The sequence below is a fragment of the Delphinapterus leucas genome, chromosome 11, assembly GCF_059928025.1.
Source record: "Delphinapterus leucas isolate spDelLeu-1000000601 "Yukka" chromosome 11, BTC_Dleu_Yukka2, whole genome shotgun sequence".
Classification (NCBI taxonomy): domain Eukaryota; kingdom Metazoa; phylum Chordata; class Mammalia; order Artiodactyla; family Monodontidae; genus Delphinapterus; species Delphinapterus leucas.
In genome coordinates this window covers 24,504,047-24,523,720 of record NC_143139.1, presented here as the reverse complement: position 1 = coordinate 24,523,720, position 19,674 = coordinate 24,504,047, and the positions used below count along the sequence as shown (strand labels likewise).

At 37.6% G+C, this 19,674-nt stretch overlaps 1 protein-coding gene across 3 annotated transcripts in view; it reads right to left on the bottom strand.

Annotated features, from left to right (window-relative positions):
* The window catches only part of FAR2 (fatty acyl-CoA reductase 2), a 139,539-nt gene that overhangs the window by 20,176 nt on the left and 99,689 nt on the right, over nucleotides 1–19,674 (bottom strand). For all 3 annotated transcript variants that reach the window (XM_089920452.1, XM_022577866.2, XM_030761879.2), the window contains 3 exons: nucleotides 11,008–11,183; nucleotides 7,305–7,484; nucleotides 183–360 (listed from right to left, as the gene is read on the bottom strand). In XM_089920452.1, coding sequence (XP_089776578.1) covers nucleotides 183–360; nucleotides 7,305–7,484; nucleotides 11,008–11,183 — 534 coding nt within the window. The remainder of the gene's footprint in view (nucleotides 1–182; nucleotides 361–7,304; nucleotides 7,485–11,007; nucleotides 11,184–19,674) is intronic.

Genomic DNA, 19,674 nt, shown 5'->3' with positions numbered 1-19,674 from the left:
GCCCCATGCTGAATAAATCCTGAACCGAATGTGGACTTCTGTCCTAATATAATGAGCTCACATTTGATTTGCTGTACTTAGCTATACATACTAAAAAGAAAAAAAAAAGGCATCAAAGAGTAATTGGGCTAGAAGGATGCTGATTTGGAAGCAAAGTGTGGAATCCAGGCGAGTGGGCTTACTGGGAAAGGCTCCTGCCAGGTTGCTCCCACGATGGAGGGCCGTATGATGGCAAGATTGAGCTTCCCGCTCTCCTGCTGCACCACCATCTCTCCCAAGGCCTTGGTGTAGGTGTACGTATTGGGCCGATCCCCAATCAGCTTGGGTGTGATCTCATCAATAATAGCATCGTCTAACCACCTGAAGGTAGTCAGAGTAAAAAAGAATTCTAGCAACATATGTTAGACAATAGACCGAAAAAGAAACTGTGAGACATCGACAATCAAACAAAACTTCCCCCTTCTAGCTTGAGTTCTGGAATTAGGAACTGTCAGAGGACACCAAGGCTTGAGTGTATACCTGTCCAAATGATGCATGACGGATGAGTTCCTTGCTCTCCACTGCTCAGCCCAATATTACTAGTCGAATCCTACGGCCTCCTGCCTCGATAGATTTATCCAATAGCTATGCAGTCTGCTACTTGATCATATAGACTCAGTCTCTATCTTCAATTATTTTCTCTCAGCAGGAATGTACCTATGAAGGTACATTCAGTGAACGCATTGCGAGGGCGAGTCGGGCACCTGGCAGCGGGCTGGTTGCCCTGGTCATGGGCTTGAGAGTCTGTCCTCTGAGGCTCATCAGTGGCAGCCCCACTAATTCACTGTTGTCCAGTTAGAACCTATGGCACCCATCCTGAAACCTTTAGCTTTGATTTTTTAAAAATTCTACTCAATGCCTCAAAAAAGCAAAGCAACGACACTTAGCAGACTTACAACATTTTAGCAAATCTATGCACTGTATTTTGAAAGTCTGTTTAGAGTGTATGCTAATAACTTGGTAATCATTTCCAGAGATTTCCAATGAGTTCTGAAGTGCTCTTATAACTGTTAATAGCGTGTCAAGTGGAGTGAGAATAGCACTGTGAAGCAGCTTTAATAGAGTGATTATTGAATACCTTCACTTACAGGAAGACCTGTATCACGAATAACTGAGTTACCATGGCATTAGCCTAATTTTTTTTTAAAAGACGTTAGAACCATTTTGATAATCCCAAAGTCTATCTGATCTTCTCTAAGAAAGCAATCAAATTATTGTCGATTAAATATTGAATGTTTCTCTTAGCTGGTAGATCTATTTGGTTAAACTTTTGATATAGTTTTTAAAAATTAGGCTATATGTCAGTGTGATTTTTATAATCCATGCATTTGGTACATTCATTCCTATTTTATCGGATCCAGCGCAATCATACAATTTTGACTGCAGAAAAATCTTATTAGAGGTTATCGTCTTCCTTCCATGACAAATTGTTGAGTATTTAAGATGTGCTTAATGCCAAGGCTTATTCAGAAACACAACTCTCAATTTCAGTAACTCTCCGATATTGGAGAGAAACATGAGCACTGCCTGTGATGGTTTGGTTTTCCTTGCTTTGCGGCTACTAGTGCTGGGTATTTTCTAGCCTAGTATCAAATGCCCTCTAGTATCAAATTCCTTCTGATTTACACTGAAAACGGAAAGGTTGAGAAGTTCCTAGAATTAAAAACAACTCCAAATACTTAGAAAAACAGAAGATATTTCAATTATATAGTCACCCGAGTGTTGGGACAGAGTGAGGGGTAATGCAGGCACTTCTCTATCTTTCTAATAATGTTATATTTATCTCATCTTATTTGTGGGTCAGCAGTGGATTAACTGACCTAAGACCATTTTTTTTTTCACCTGCAAAAACATACAGGTTACAAAAACTGGGTCAGAAGAAATACACCCTAATTTCATTAAGGCTGTAAAAAAAAAAAAAACAATTTTAAGAAAACATCAGAAGCCAGCAATGCTAGGATTGTATGTCACATGGCTGGTACCATGTGCTCTTATTGCTGTTGGTGTGCATGGAAAGGGTAACACCTGGAGGCCTCCCCAAGTTTGGTGAGTTAGCTCATCTTAGAAAATATTGGTTTCATAGGTTTCTAAGAACACAAAGCAAAAGAAGTTGTAGTGTTCTGTAGATGGTCTGCCTCTACTATTTGTAGCTCCCCCATATTCTACTGTATCATCTTCTCGTTTCCTCCATTTTCGTTTATGAAAAAATGGCAATAATTATACCTGTTCTAAATTTTCAGGTTATATGAGGACAAACAGGAATATTTACAACTACATCTAGAGCTATTTGATAAAACAAAATGAGCCAACAAATCTAAGACATTCTATTTTTAGTGAAACAACCAAGAAGGATATACCTACAAAGGTAATAGTTGGTTTAACAATATCTTTTCTAATACAGCCAAACAGACCATATCTCAACCAGCCATTTCCCAGGTTTGAAGAGGAGATTAATGTAACAAATATGCACAGCCATTGGTTAAGTGATGTCCTTTTCAGGACCTAAAATCAGTTCATGCTCTTCTTTACCAAAGTTTGAGTTGCTGCTGTTGTTTGTTCTCGATCAGTTTTTAAAATAGCGAATAAGGTAGCATGGAAAAAAGACAGCGTATAAACCAAAGAAAATTTCTGAAATTAAAGCCAATGCCCTTCAGTGTACTCAAGATGTCTGAACCCATGGGTTCTAAATACTAAACTTGTACTTAAATAGCTTCAAAAGAAGCAAAAAGTTATTGAAGACTTCAGAAGGCTGTGTGTGTCACACACACACACACACAATTTCCTCTAAATATTACTTTTTTGGTTTGAAACTTATTTATTCAACCTCCTAATATCATTAATTTCATAATTTACATATTTACTGAATGAAATAGCAAGAGTAATATGTATTTTGCCTCCTAATTTTCTTATGCAATAAGCAGGGCAAGCTAGATATACCTAGAGGGATATCGGAGAAGGTGTCTGGGAGTAAATACTGGACACACTGCTTCATGGTAGCCTTTGCTCTCTTTTCTCTCATCTGGATTGCTCTTCCCTTGATTATCATGCCGTATGTTCTCGCCCATGTGTCTGTTTCCCCACTTTACAATGAGTCCAGGAGGGATTATGTTTTTTATGTTTTTTATCTCTGTGTCCAATCACCTTTCTGCCCCCAGGAACGAGCTACCTTATTCAGTACATGTGTGTCCTCTTGATTGGCCAATTTATGTGCTGGCAAAGGTTTGGGAAGCTGAGATGGATAATGATAGGACAGAATGGGTGAACTCAGAAGGAGGTGGGGCTGTAGGGAGACTGTGGGCAAGTAAGAGAGGGGATGTCTTTGCAGAGAATGAAGAAAAATTGGAAGTTAATGTCTGGCGGCAGTGGTGAAAAGTGCTGGGAAGCTGAAAGGTTAAAGGCTGACCAACTTCAGTTTGGCAGAGTTGGCTTCAGAATAAATTTAACAGGCTTCAAAGTAAATATGAACGTTTTATTGGGGAAAAGTGTATATCTGAGCCTAATGCTTGTGGTGACTTGGCCTCTGTATTACCCTATAGACTTTCACTGAGCACATATTCTGGCTCCAATGACCTGACAACATGAACATTATTCAGTTTGTTTAAGAAACAATTTAACCCTGCTCTGATTCGCATTAAAGCGTGGTACACAGAAATGACAGCTTTTTTGTCAGCTGCTTAGATGCCGTCCTAACGCTGTACAATCCTGACAATAAAAGCACAAATGCTAAAACCAGCTTCTTCCTTTCCCCTAGAATAGATAAGCATTCTTAGTGTTAACAATGTGCTCTTCAGCATGAAGGCAACACTACTTTCCAACATTTGACCTCTTTTTGCATTTCCCAAAGGGCCATTACCGAGGCTGCTGTGACCTCAGTCTCCCTGCTTCTCACACTCTACCTGCAGCACATCTGCCATGGTTGACTGCAATTAGTGTTTGATCAAGAAACAACTTTTCTGTTTCACCTGGCAGATCGGCTGTGATTTCTGGTGGCCAAGTAGCTTAAAGTATGATTTTTAATAGATACAAACCTATCAGGAACTTTGAATGGATTAAAGCATCTAGGAATTGAAAGACAACACAAAGTGAGGGCAGTGGGAAATTGATCATTTTCCTGTTGTCTAACTCCTGGTTCCTTTAAAAGAGTGAGGACCCCTGCACTACTAAGAACAATGACAGATCCCCATGGGGTTACTGTTAATGAAAATTTCTAAGGGAGATAGAACCTAAAATTCTTGGAAACTAATTTTATTTTAACTACAGTTACTACAATTACAGAATAGAGATGAAATCAGAGAAAAATATTTTCTTAAAACACAGCAACCAAACCTGGATTTAGGTGCACTAATGTTTATTAGGAATAACTTTAATGCTATTTGTCATTCTAAAATTTAATGCTATTTATTATTCAGAAAATTCCATCTGATGTAGGAATTGTTGAAACAGTCGCGAACAATGGTCTAGTTGGTGATGGGCTGCTGGGATTTATTCAAAGCATTATTCCAAACTTAACACATAGGTTTTATTCAAAGTTTAAGTAGAAAAAAAGTGCAATCCGAAACAGGGATAAGATGTGGGCATATAGGTATTTTATACACAAGACTTCACATCCCCAAATATCAGCTTGCTATGGAATTCTGTCATCTATTCTTGCTTTGTCTAAACAAAGAAACAAAAACAAAAATACCAGCTGGAGTGGTATGAACAACAATCATCCAGTTCCATCAAAAAGTGATCATTTGGGCTTCCCTGGTGGCGCAGTGGTTGAGAGTCCGCCTGCCAATGCAGGGGACACGGGTTTGTGCCCCGGTCCGGGAAGATCCCACATGCCGTGGAGCGGCTGGGCCCGTGAGCCATGGCCGCTGAGCCTGCACGTCCGGAGCCTGTGCTCCACAACGGGAGAGGCCACAACAGTAAGAGGCCCGTGTACCACAAAAAAAAAAAAAAAAAAAAAAGTGTTAATTCATTCAGCAAATATTTGAGTTCCTACTATGTGCTGGCCCTGGAGAGCAAGAAGGAGCAAAAGATACTCTCCTCCTTTGAGAAGTTCATTGTCCACTGGGGAATACAGACGAATAACCAGACATTTAGAAAGACCTGTGCTAAGCACAGTGTTGAAGATGAGCACTCTGGGAGCATCAGGAACGGCCACCTGAGCCTGTGGGCTCCGAGGGGAGAGCTTTGATGTCTGGATAGGAACTCACCAGGGGAAGCAGAGGTGGAAGTAGTCTCTAGAAACAGAACCACCTAAGCAAAGGCAGAGAGGTAAGAGAGAGAGGGGTGAGTACTTCCGTGTGACTGCAGCACAAATGTAAGGGGAAGGCTGAGAGGGATGGGCTGGACAGATGGTCCTTAGTATAAAATTCTGAACAAATAAATTGTAGTAATGATGTTCCCCCTGTTTAAAAAAAACACCTTTATTTCCTTAATTGCATTCAAAATGAATTCTGTTGAGATAAAATATAATTTTATTCCTAGTTCTATTTGGCTCTCTCTCTCTCTCTATATATATATATGTTTTAAAATAATTCTTCTCCTCTGAGAGCAGTACAAGACAGACAGACATAAATTTTGTACCCATGTCAATTACAGTTTGATCATCAATCATGTATTCATTACCTGCCTTTACCAGTTGACATATAGTGGGGAGTATGGGAAGTGCCAAATGCCTGACTATAAATCAAATCCTCCTCTGGGCGTTGAGCTTATTCTTTGAAATCTGGGGGTTTTGAGCATCTGGACACAGTTTGGGAGGGAGGAAGTTGTATGGAATGGGTGAACCGAATCTCCATTTCCTAGCTCTTTTCTCTGGTGACCTCTCAGAGATTCCTCCTCAAATCGTGCTAAGGTCTGTCAGGGGTTAGGGGGTTAACAGTGGAGTGAGCCTCTGGAATCTCAGTGGCAGGGTCAGGAATCAAATGGGCCTGTGCTCCTTTCCTGGGCTTATCACATCCATAAACACTACATTTACCCAGAGACCATGCTGTAAGGGGATGAGTAAATGACAAACAAATCAGTTCCATCCTGAAAACATGCCAAGGCTTTAGACATCGACTTTCCTGCACTGACTTTGGCATCAGTGTCTTTTCTCCAACTATCCTGACAAACTTTGGACTCTGAAAGTTTCCTTTGCACCAATTAAGCACATCATCATTTATCAGCAACTTAAGCAACCTCCAGCTCCTTTAGATGACTTTCATTTTTCTTTGTCCTGGATATTTTTAAATGACAGGTAAAAATATATATTATCAGAGCTGTATGAGATAAAAATGTTTGCCCTGAAGGGAATAAACTCTTGATTTAGCTAAAGCTTCATTTTAAAGAGTATATCTTAAATAGAAGATACAGTATTATAAGAAATTAAAATATGACAAATTCACCAGGAAATGGTCTATTTTCTCTGCTATAATACTTTTTATGCAGAGTCTTTTTAAAAAACAAACAAAACAAGGTAAACTTGGTAAATGGAACAGATGAATGAAGAGGCAGAACGAAAAGCATACTTATTCTGAAACCAGGGCCATGTCCTGAAAAGAAAGTGGTTCCTGTTAGTTGGCAAAAAGAGAAAAATGCTAGACCTCTGTCTCTCATGTATAACAGCACAGTAAGAAAAGTGCCTCTCAGCTGAATAGAGCAAGAGACCAACACTTTCTACCAGATTTGGAAGAAATTTCTCTTCTCTATTAGTTCTTCTTTATTAACCTTTTGATTAACTGCTATTAAACACTCCCTAGCACTGCAATAATTGCTTTATATAACTCACTTTATCATCACAACTATAAGGACAGGGGCTATTATTAGCCTCATTTTACAAATGAAGGAACTAAGGCTCAGAGAGCCCAAAGAACTTGCTCAAGGTCACACAGCTAGTAAGTTGCAGTACCTTTGCCAGTCTGATGCCAAAACTTTTCTTCTGAACGTTTATACTATGTATGATACTTCCCTTATCTAGTAACAATGCTGAGTTCACTGAGAATTGAGAAACGACTTCCATGTAAAGCACCCTCAAGTACTTCATGCAATCCTAAACTACTCAAGACAACTTTTCTGTAGGACTTTTCTACCCCTATCCCAGCTCCATCACCAAGCACTATATTCTCCACCGGGGATGGAGGGAATAGCAAGGACAGGGAGTTAAAGCTGGCACCCTTTCGAAGCATTTTGCTCCAAGAGTTTCTCACTTTGTTACCTTATAAATGAACGACTACAAAGAGAAAAAGAGAACAACAGTCTGCCCACCCTTCACCCCCTCATTTAACCCAACTTACTCCATGGAGTCGATGATTTTTTTTGGCTCCACAGGGCATGGATAGATGACTTCATCAATGTGCTTCAGGTTACAATTTGAAAAGGCAGTAGAGATGTGTATGAAGGCTTCCAAGTTTGGCATCTGACTGGCCATGAGCAAGAGCTGCTGGGTGGCAGTGACGTTAAGCTGCACAGCATGTCTGGAGAAGATTAGACAGAAGGAAATGCAGTGAGGCAACTCACATCCCATTTTGCTGGAACTGCACCCACTCCAATAACTGGCATATCCATCTGATTTTTGTGGCTGCATCAAAGGACCAGGAAGAAAAGTACAGGTCACGGCCACAAAGTTATGTGATACTTGGAATGTATAATATGTTGATGATGTTTTCTGTGCACATAAATCCTATGATGTATGTTGCATTTAGAGGTCACGTGGTTCTAAATCAACCGGAAGGAAAAAAATCGCAATCCTCTGAATTTATAAAGGGGCTTCTTAAGCAGCCATTAAAAGAATAAAAAACATAAATTAGGCATCTAACTTAAATTAGAAAATTCAAATAAATTGGAGGAGTGAATATACAATGAGAAATATGTTTCTATTGCAAAGGTACAGGTCAGATATAAATAATGATGTCAATAGAGAACAGATGTGGTTGTCAAGGGGGGTGGGGGAGTGACAGATTGGGAGTCTGCGATTAGCAGATGCAAACTATTACATACAGGATGGTTAAACAACAAGGTCCTACTGTAGAGCACAGGGAACTATATTCAATATTTGTGATAAACCATAATGGAAAATAATATAAAAAAGAACGTATATATATGTATAACTGGATCACTTTGCTGTACAGCAGAAATTAGCACAACATTGTAAATCAACTTTACTTCAATAAAAAAAAGATGTCAAAATCCTAAATTTTACCTAATAGAATACAAAGCTATATAAACATGTGATGACAATGAAATAGTTCTTTCTAGAAATACATGTTTCATACAAAATTAGGAAACCTATTAATCTAACTCAAAAAGAGAAAAAAATACATGATCATGTATATATATATATTTTTTGAAAAGTTTAAAAATGACATTCAATATCCATTTTCAATTCAATTTTTATAAATTCACTAAAAGAGGAAGAAAATGATTTAAAAATGTATATTTTAATTTGCTAGCCTGTGTCACGCTTAATGGTGAAAAGTAAGGAGCACTGATTTTAAAGCTGGGCCAAGAAGAATGCCAACAATCACTACTGCTTAACACTGCTCTGAAGTTCCAGCCTTATAATTAGAGAGGAAAATAAAATTAATTAATAAGTACAAACACTGCAAAGGCAATCCCTAAATGATTATCAGATTATGTCTGGGAAACAAACAAGCAGCTGAAAAAATTGGAATGAACAATAACATAATTCAGTAAGGTGTCCACTTATAAAAGTTATATAAAAAAATCACTAGCTTTCCTATATAGAAACAAAACTTAGAGACTATAATGGAAGAAAGGCACATATTCAAAAAAGAACATTTAAAACGTATCAAATTAATAAAAAGTGAATAGGTTTTATATGAAGAAAATGATAAAACTTCATTAAGGGTCATAACAAAAACTGAATAAACAGGCATATATTGTTCTTGGATAGGAAGAGTCAATGTTTTAAATATGTTGTTTTTCTAAATCAATCTGCATAGTCAAGGTAATCTCAGTCAAACTCCCAACCCTTGAAAAAACTTGGCAAATTTATTCTAAGTTTAATCAAGAGGTGAGAATAGTCAGGAAAATTCTATAAAAAGAAAAAAATGTGTGTATAGTTGCTTAATAAAATAAGAACCGTAGTCATTAAAATACTGTGGTACTGGAAGAGAAAGCCTAATTAATGGAATAAGAGTTCAGAAATAGGAATTTAATATACTATGAGAGTTTCCTTTCAAACAAAAAGTGAAAAGAAATCATTTAATAAATGCTGTTTAAAAAATAACCATCTTTTGGCAATTAAAAAATATTGTACATTCACACCTACATCGCTCTTCTTTTTATGGAATTTTCCTATTATTCTTTATAGCTAAATAAATTTTAAGTGGGTCAAAGATTTAAGTGTAAAAATAAAACAATAAAAATACTGGAAGAAATTATGAAAAACTGTGTAAATAATAAAATAGAGCTGAGGACAAATGATAAACTGTTAAAATATTTTGAGCCTTATAAAAGACAAAGAGTTAATACGCTAAATCTTCCAAGAAGTCCCAAAACTGATAAGAAAACAATGTTTCAAGAGAAAAATAGGTGAAGAACATAAACAGGCATTTCACAAAAGAATAAAATGCCAATCGGCATGTAAACATCTTCAACCTTTCTGATTATCAAAGAAACAGAAATCAAAATATGCAATGCTATTTGCATTATAATATTGACGATGATAAAAAGAATTAAAGAATTATAATATGGTACTGTTGTGGGTGTTAGAAATGAGCATTCATATGCACAAGAACGGCGTAAATTAATACCTCTTTTTGGAAAGCAACTTAGCATTATATGTCAAAATATAAACTGTTCATAACCTGGACACATCTAGGATGTGTCTAACAATTCTACTTCTGGGAATTTACCCAAAGGGAAAAAAATGTATTAGACACAGATGTTCACTGCAGAGCTGTTTGTAATAGCGAAAAGCTAGAACACTCTAAAAAACATCCACCAATACAGAACAGGTTGAGTATATTATATACATGTACAATGGAATGTCATGTAGTCATTACAAGTTATAATAGAATATCAATTGACAATGAAAGATATCTAAAAATAAAATTGAACAGGTTGCAAAAAACATCATTCTCAATGTGATGCCATTTTTTTGGTAAAATCGAACATAAATCTATTCTATTATGGATGCATAAAGAAAAGCTGAGGGACTTCCCTGGTGGCGCAGTGGTTAAGAATCTGCCTGCCATGCAGGGGACAAGGGTTTGATCCCTGGTCCGGCAAGATCCCACATGCCACGGAGCAACTAAGCCCGCAAGCCACAACTACTGAAGCCTGCGCACCTAGAGCCCGTGCTCCGCAAAAAGAGAAGCCACCACAATGAGAAGCCTGCTCGTCTCAACAAAGAGTAGCCCCTGCTCGCCGCAACTAGAGAAAGCCTGTGCGCAGCAACAAAGACCCAACACAGCCAAAAATAAATAAATAAATATGTTAAAAAAAAAAGAAAAAAAGAAGCTGAGATTGATGGTCTTCACAATATTAAATGGTTAACTCTGGATAGTAAGATTTTGGAGAAGTTTTACTCCTTTGTATTTTCATTGAGAATCTCTCTTTTTTTAACAAAAAGAAATCATAGGGACTTCCCTGGTGGTCCAGTGGTAAAGAATCTGCCTTCCAATTCAGGGGACATGGGTTCGATCCCTGGTCTGGGAACTAAGATCCCACATGTTGCCGGGCAACTAAGCCCGTGTGCCACAGCTTCTGAGCCCGTGCACTCTGGAGCCCGCATGCCAGAACTAGAGAGAAAACCCGCACGTCACAACTAGAGAAGAGAAATCCCATACACCACAACTAGAGAAAAGCCCTCGCGCCTCAACAAAGAGCCCGTGAGCTGCAACTAAGACCCGATGCAGCCAAGAATAAAATAAATATTAAAAAAAAATAAAATGGAAATCATAGAGAAACTTACACACACACATGTGCACACACATGTATAATACAAGTCGTGAGAGGGGAATGGGGATGTACCTCAGGTGGTCATCAAAGCGCACAGTAGCCGCACAGTGGAAGATGATGTCTGTGTAGGAAAGAAGCTCCTGCATGTCCTGCATGCTGATGGCAAAGTCATTCTGATTGAGATCTGCAGAAATAGCTCGGATCTTCTCATGCACATTTGGACAAACTTCTTTGACTTTTTCAAACAGCTAAAACACAAATATAAATCATCAAAGATCATCATCACCATCACACTGTTCTTGTTTTCACTGACTTGTTTCATTATAATTCTCAAAAATTGGTTTTAGTTGTAATAATATGACTCAACCATTTGCTGCATTGCATGCAGTTCAAGGTCAGCTTAGTATAATTCCTGCTCCTCTTAATTTGATAGAATTTGAAAAAGTCAGTTCCAATAACCAGTAAGGAGTGTGTTTTGAACTTTTCCTGCAGGGTGAAGGAGGGGTAGTAAGTCACCCTTATCCTGTGCCATCCTTTCTTCCCTTCCAAGGCAGCTTCAGGTTTATACGTGATGATTGTTTCCATTTCTGCCTGGGAAATACTGTTTTCAGTGCAAAATTACCAGCCTTTACACAGCCTTGACAAATTACCAGCAAAATCACCAGCCTTTAAGAAGGTCTCATGAGCACAGGTTCAAAACAACTTGGTTAATTGTACCAGATTAACAAGATGTCTTAGAAGCACAAAGGTAATTAGAAAAAAACAAATTGAGAAAACTTGTAATGGGTAAAACAAAAAAAATTTTATATAATCTCATTCTAATATAAATGGTAGTTATTGTCTAGTAAGAGGATTACATGAGCTCATGTACTTTTTATAATATTTTAATTGATTTTTTAATGTTCTAATTTATTTATACAGGGAAAAGGAAAGAGCACTGGCAGTTTTAGCTTTTATTACAATTATTCAGATGAAACAGAGTCTCTACTTTCCCCTCCACACAGAAGTTCTCAGATTAAATTTGTATTTTCCATTTTCTCAGAAAATAACAATTTTAATGAAATGATCTTGGCTCCAACCTACTTTGATAAAATAAAATTTTATTGTAGTGTTGGTATGGTATGTTAACTGTGAGGACGAGAAAAGTAAGGTTACATGTTTAGAAAGGTTAAGAGCAGAGAAAATTAGTCTATGCTTTAATAGTAATATAGTAGTGGAGACGAACAATCCTTTTCTCCCTTTTAACCCCCAAAGAATGTTTTCATCTGTTGCTTGATCCTTAACAGAAGGCTTCTCCTCCGCATTAGAGAGCTACCCAACGCTTTTCTGTTGGGTAATAAGAACTTGATCTCAGGTATTCAGAGAAATCATGTCTCATTTGTATCAGGCAAGACCATGTTCAGAGGAACATGGAAATTTAAATGAAGCCAACTAGGGAAGGGAATAAAATCCATGTACTGACCTGGCAAGATAATATACTTCTGTCTTGCAGCTATGATTTTCCTGCACTATAAGGTCGGCCTTTTTAGTAAGTGTGACTATAATTCTGAAAATAATTCAGAAGTTAGGTCAATCCTCAATGCTTTTTTGACATCTGGGATTGAAAAGTATCTGAGGGACATTCTCAAAAACGGTCATTCTGGTTCTTTCAGAAAGACATTTAATAGCTCTCCAGGCATAATGGATCATAAGCATGCTAGTATTTGCTTTCCCAGTCAAATGTTTTCCTTTGTAGTTTGTGTTAATTGTACAACAAACACAGGAGTTTTTGGGATAAATTTATGTAACATTTGTACAATTACCCCCCTTTTTAATAACTGCATTTGTAGAAGGCTCTTTTTTGAGTCATGATAGATTTTATTCATAAGAACTCTATTTAAGGTTCTGTGGAGTCTGACTTTGACCTGTGATGACTTATGGCTGCTTGAGAGCAAGACGTGGAAAATGACCTGTGTCCATCCTTCTCGCAATGGGGCTGCTCACGGATGATGTAAGATGCCATACATAGATTTTCTGTTGCCTTTGGTTTTTATGACTTTAAAAGGCAGAGGCTATTGTTATACTGTATTATACTTTCAGACCACCTGTGCAATGTTGAACAGCACCAAAATACATTTACAGCATTACTATTTTAGGAGATAATTACTATTTTGGGAAATAATGTCCCAATCTACACCCTATTTATGGATTTATATTTTCAAATGAGAGGGGATATCTGAGTGAACATAGTGTAATTTAAAAAAAAGTTTAAGGGTTTCCCTGGTGGCGCAGTGGTTGAGAGTCCAGCTGCCGATGCAGGGGACACGGGTTCGTGCCCCGGTCCGGGAGGATCCCACATGCCGCGGAGCGGCTGGGCCCGTGAGCCATGGCCGCTGAGCCTGCGCGTCCGGAGCCTGTGCTCCACAACGGGAGAGGCCACAACAGTGAGAGGCCCACGTACCGCAAAAAAAAAAAGAAGTTTAAGTTTTCTGATCTAGTTGGTATTGATTACAATCACCTGAAATAAATCAATGAATTGGCTGCATCAACTCAAACAACAGTGCTAAATTAGGGTCGCATTTTACTATATTAGCCAGGCCTAATAATATGACTTGCTTTGTCTGGAGTCTCAGCATACAGCTGTAGCTTCTAACAAAATAATTCTCCTTAAATGTTGGTACATCCTAAATAGAGTGCTAGAGATTACAGCCAACTGCCATGTAACAGGTCAGTGCCTTTCAAAGTGTTATCCCCCAAGTGAACTGCATTGAAATCACTAGTATGCAAGAAGACCCAACGCAGCCATAAATAAATAAATAAATAAACAAACAAACAAACAAATAAATAAATAAATAAAAGAGAAATCACTAGTATGCATCTTAAAAATGTATATTCCTGGACCCCATTCCATAATCACCAAGTAAGAAATCACTGGGGCATGCCCAGGAGTTTGCATTTCACATAGTTTCATAGTTGATTTTAACTGAACCCAAGATGAGAACTTCTCTAGTTGGACTGTTAAATAACTGATGAACAATTGTGTATGACTCATTTCCCTTTTTAACTGCCCAGGGCAATTACAAGACATCAGTGGTTTTCAAACTGTGTTGGCATAAGAAAAATCTAGGGACCAATTAAAATGATGTCCTTACTCCACCCTTAGAGACCTTGACTCAGTAGGTTTGATATGTAACTCAAGAATTGTATTTCTTAACCATCTCCACAGATAGGTCTGATGGTCCAGGTCCGTACTTAGAGAAAGTGACTCCAACATTTCATGTCCATTTTAAAATTCTGGGCTTAAGTTTCACCCTCTGGCTTGTAAACTCCTTGATTCTCTTATATCTCTTTATCCTTGACAGCACCCAGTTCATTGAAATGACTCAAATTTTGCTTGTTAAATTGAAATTAATTACTGTAAGAATAGTAATAGAACCATAAATGGGAGCTTGATTCCTGAAATTGGTTACCAGTTCTTTTGTATTGATGTAATAAAAGATAGCAGGTAACTACTGCTGAAAGAAGACACAGTGTTCCCTTGGGTCCTCTGTATTAACTGCCAAGGTGGGAGGGGGCATGGAAAGGCTCAGAGCAGACTCTTTTCTTTTGTAATAATGACAAGACTAAGTGACAGATGAAATGATGCAAATGGATCCTCAATAGATACCAGCCCTTCTGAAAGTTTTTTTTTTTTTTGGATAAGGCATTTATTAAAGGCAAGAAAAAATACGTGGAATAAAAATGAGTTAAAAAATAAAATTTCAAAAATTTTAGTGAAGGCCCACCAATAAAGAACTTAATATAATTATTTTAGATTCTAAGAGTTTATCATCTTCCTTCTCATATATTATTTAATGGCATAGGACTGAGATGGTAAAGCGTTGAATAACTACTTGCTATTTTTGAACACTCAGGACTGCTGCTTTTCCATTTTAGGAAACCATGTTCTTCACAGGAGGAAGACACATTTCTGTGGTCACTGAAAGATAACAGCTGTGAGGTGATCTAAGCATTTCAAACTGATAACAAAACAATACATTTTTCTTGGAAGGTTTAGGAGTGTTCCATTGATTTGACATTATACAGGCAAGTATTTCTCTCTCTTTCAATTTATTTTTTAAACATGAGAGACTATTATGGCAATAGTTACTTATAGCTCAGAGGCAAGAGAGAAACTTTGAAAATCGTAAGTAAGAAAATTGACAGAAAGAGAAATTTTTGGATTCAATAAACTCCTTAGGTATGACTTCTGTGGCCAGAGACTAAGACTGCAATTTTATTAGAAGCAGGAATTGGGCAAGGAGTGGAGGGCATGACATTTATATAATGCTTTTGAAACAATGTACAGGCCCTGCACTTGGACTTCTACAGTCAATTTGTTATCCACATGACCTAACTTGGGAGGCATCTAGGAGTCACTACCTCCTGAAGGCTATTAAACGTAATCATTCCTTTCTAATCATGAGAGTCTTTGATCTTTATTCAGTTTACTGATTCCCTCTCTTCAAATATAATTATATTATTTAGTCACAATAACCAACCAAAATTTGCTTAGTATTTTTATTTTGTGAAAAAAAAAGTTAGATCCCTTAAACTAAAGTGCAATCTCTATGGAATATCTGGCATCCCAATGAAAAAGAGAGCCTGTAACATTTATCATAGAAATTTTAGAGTGCTGAGTAAAAGCAAATCAACGAATTTTGCAAGTTAGCTCTTGAACAAGAAAGACATTAAGAAAGGCTATAGATAATCTAAGTTGAGAACAATTAAATACAAATAAGTGCATGTAAATTAAGGCAAAAACCCATCATACCTAATGTAAAGAGTCACAAAACGTTAGGATTTTGCTAGTTCACTACTAACTTCCGTAAGATATGAAGAATTAACCTAGAAGTTTTTACTGCTTTAGTGAGGACCACTCTATAGGGCCATAAGGCAGTCTGGTGTAGTACTAGTTTGTCACATTTTTGCATACAGTAGGGTTGCTTGAGAAGTTGTTTAAAAAGACAAAAAACCCAAAAAACCCAGATGTACTGACCCTAGAGATTCTGACTGAGTTCTGAGTTGAAGCTTGGGCGCCTGGAGTTTGTACAAGCTCTATAATGAGTCTGATACACACTGAAGGTGTGAACCATTGGTGTATTAGAAAGATCCCAGGCTCTTTGGAGTCAGGAAGGCCAGGGTCTGAAGCCTAGTTCTGCCATTTACTAACTGTGACTGGGGTAAGTTACTCACCTCGTGGGGCCTCTGTGTCTTCACCTGCATATTTATCTAAAATGTCAAACAAAGGACTGTCTCATTCTGTGATCTCAGAGAACTAATAATTCAGCATGTATTCTGCTATTCTTTTTTTTTTCTACTTTTCTTTTTTCCCACAGTTTTATTAAGAAATAATTGGAATACATTACTGTATAAGCTTAAGAGGTACAGCATGATGGCTTGATTTACATATATTGTGAAATGATTACCACAATAGGTTCAGCTAACATCCATCTTCTCATATAGATACAATAAAAAGAAAAGAATGAAAAAAAGGAAAAAATGTTCTCCTTGTGATGAGAACCCTTAGGAATTACTCTATTAACAACTTTCCTGTATATCATACCTATTCTGCTATTCTTGAAAACAATTTTGCATTTAACAAAATTATAGTTCACTTTACATAAGAATCTATAATAAATGCTAGAGGTGACACAGTTCATCATCTTGTTAACGCTCTGTTCCCATGCCAAAGGCCTGCTTCACAGAGTTCTTTGAGAATAAGTACCTGGTTAGAGGAAGCAATTTCCTAAGGGTAGCAATGCAATTCAGTGGGGAAAACATGGGCATTGGAGATAAGAGAACTGCATTTACAGTCTGCTTTTTCACTACCTTGGTACTTCCTTGGATAGGTGACAACTTTCTTGGAGTAATTTCTCATCTGTGAGGTAGCAATAAGGCATACCACAGAGTTTTGTGAGGATTAAATAGGGTAATAAAAGTCAGATGCCTAGCATAGTGGCTACCACTTAGTATGTTTCTAATAACAGGAAAACTTCCTTCTGCTTCCGCAGAAATACTCCATTTGCAAAAGCTGCTAATCAGACAGCTATGTGTGTATTTGTGCGTCATCCCAAGGTTTCTGATTATACCATGTGATCCTGATACCTCTGAAAACCGAATATATTCCAGAGTGTCGACTTAACAAAAAGTACACAGTGAGAGCTGTGAGTTAAGTTTTATTTGGGGCAAAATGAGGACTCCAGCCCAGTAGACAGCACCACAGATAGTTCTGACAAACTGCTGCAAAGAGGTAGGGGGGAAGTTCAGTATATATGTGATTTCGGTGAAGGGGGAGTACATGCAATCAAGCACGTATTTTTTTTTTAAACATCTTTATTGGAGTATAATTGCTTTACAATGATGTGTTAGTTTCTGCTTTAAAACAAAGTGAATCAGTTATACATGTACATATGTTCCCATATCTCTTTCCTCTTGCATCTCCCTCCCTCCCACCCTCCCTATCCCACCTCTCTAGGTGGTCACAAAGCACTAAGCTGATCTCCCTGTGCTATGCGGCTCCTTCCCACTAGCTATTTTACGTTTGGTAATGTATATATGTCCATGCCACTCTCTCACTCTGTCCCAGCTTACCCTTCCCCCTCCCTGTATCCTCAAGTCCACCTCTAGTAGGTCTGCATCTTTATTCCTGTCTTGCCCCTAGCTTCCTCATGACCATTTTTTATTTGTTTTTTAGATTCCATATATGTGTCAGCATACGGTATTTATCTTTCTCTCTCTGACTTACTTCACTCTGTATGACAGACTCCAGGTCCATCCACCTCACCACAAAAAAATCAATTTCTTTTTTTTTTATGGCTGAGTAATATTGCATTGTATATATGTGCCACACCTTCTTTATCCATTCATCTGTCGATAGACACAATAGCTTCCATGTCCTGGCTATTGTAAATAGAGCTGAAATGAACACTGTGGTACATGACTCTTTTTGAATTATGGTTTTGTCAGGGTATATGCCCAGCAGTGGGATTGCTGGGTTGCATGGTAGTTCCATTTGTACATTTTCAAGGAAACTCCATAAGGTTTTCCCCAGTGGCTGCATCAATTTACAGTGTCACCAACAGTGCAAGAGGGATCCCCTTTCTCCATACCCTCTCCAGCATTTACTGTTTGTAGATTTTTTGATGATGGCCATTCTGACCAGTGTGAGATGATATCTCATTGTAGTTTTGATTTGCAATTCTCTAATGATCAGTGATGTTGAGCATCCTTTCATGTGTTTGTTGGCAATTGGTTTATCTTCTTTGGAGAACTATCCACCAGGTCTTCTGCCCATTTTTGGATTGAGCCTTTTGTTCTCCTGATATTGAGCTGCATGAGCTGCTGGTAAATTTTGGAGATTAATCCCTTGTCAGTTGTTTCATTTGCAAATATTTTCTCCCATTCTGAGGGCTGTCTTTTCGTATTGTTTATGGTTTCCTTTGCTGTGCAAAAGCTTTTAAGTTTCATTAGGTCCCATTTGTTTATTTTTGTTTTTATTTCCATTTCTCTAGGAGGTGGGTCAAAAAAGATCTTGCTGTGATTTATGCCATGGAGTGTTCTGCCTATGTTTTTCTCTAAGAGTTTAATAGTGTCTGGCCTTACATTTAGGTCTTTAATCCATTTTGAGTTTATTTTTGTGTATGGTGTTACAGAGTATTCTAATTTCATTCTTTTACATGTAGCTGTCCAGTTTTCCCAGCACCATGTACTGAAGAGGCTGTCTTTTCTCCACTGTATATTCTTGCCTCCTTTATCAAAGGTAAGGTGACCATATGTGCGTGGGTTTATGTCTGGGCTTTCTATCCTGTTCCATTGATCTGTATTTCTTTTTTTTGCCAGTACCATACTGTCTTGATTACTGTAGCTTTGTAGTATAGTCTGAAGTCAGGGAGCCTGATTGCTCCAGCTCCATTTTTCTTTCTCAAGATTGCTTTGGCTATTCAGGGTCTTTTATGTTTCCATACAAATTGTGAGATTTTTTGTTCTAGTTTTGTGAAAAATGCCAGTGATAGTTTGATAGGGATTACATTGACTCTGTAGATTGCTTGTTATTGTTATTTTCACAATGTTGATTCTTCCAATCCAAGAACATTCTGTATCTCTCCATCTATTTGTATCATCTTTAATTTCTTTCATCAGTGTCTTATAATTTTCTGCATACAGGTCTTTTGTCTCCTTAGGTAGGTTTATTCCTAGATATATTATTCTTTCTGTTGCAATGGTAAATGGGAGTGTTTTCTTAATTTCACTTTCAGATTTTTCATCATTAGTGTATAGGAATGTCAGAGATTTCTGTGCATTAATTTTGTATCCTGCTACTTTACCAAATTCATTGATTAGCTCTAGTAGTTTTCTGGTAGCATCTTTAGGATTCTCTATGTACAGTATCATGTCATCTGCAAACAGTGACAGTTTTACTTCTTTTCTGATTTGGATTCCTTTTATTTCTTTTTCTTCTCTGATTGCTGTGGCTAAAACTTCCAAAACTATGTTGAATAATAGTGGCGAGAGTGGACAACCTTGTCTTGTTCCTGATCTTAATGGAAATGGTTTCAGTTTTTCACCATTGAGGACAATGTTGGCTGTGGGTTTGTCATATATGGCCTTTATTATGTTGAGGTGAGTTCCATCTATGCCTACTTTCTGGAGGGTTTTTATCATAAATGGGTGTTGAATTTTGTAGAAAGCTTTCTCTGCTTCTATTGAGATGATCATATG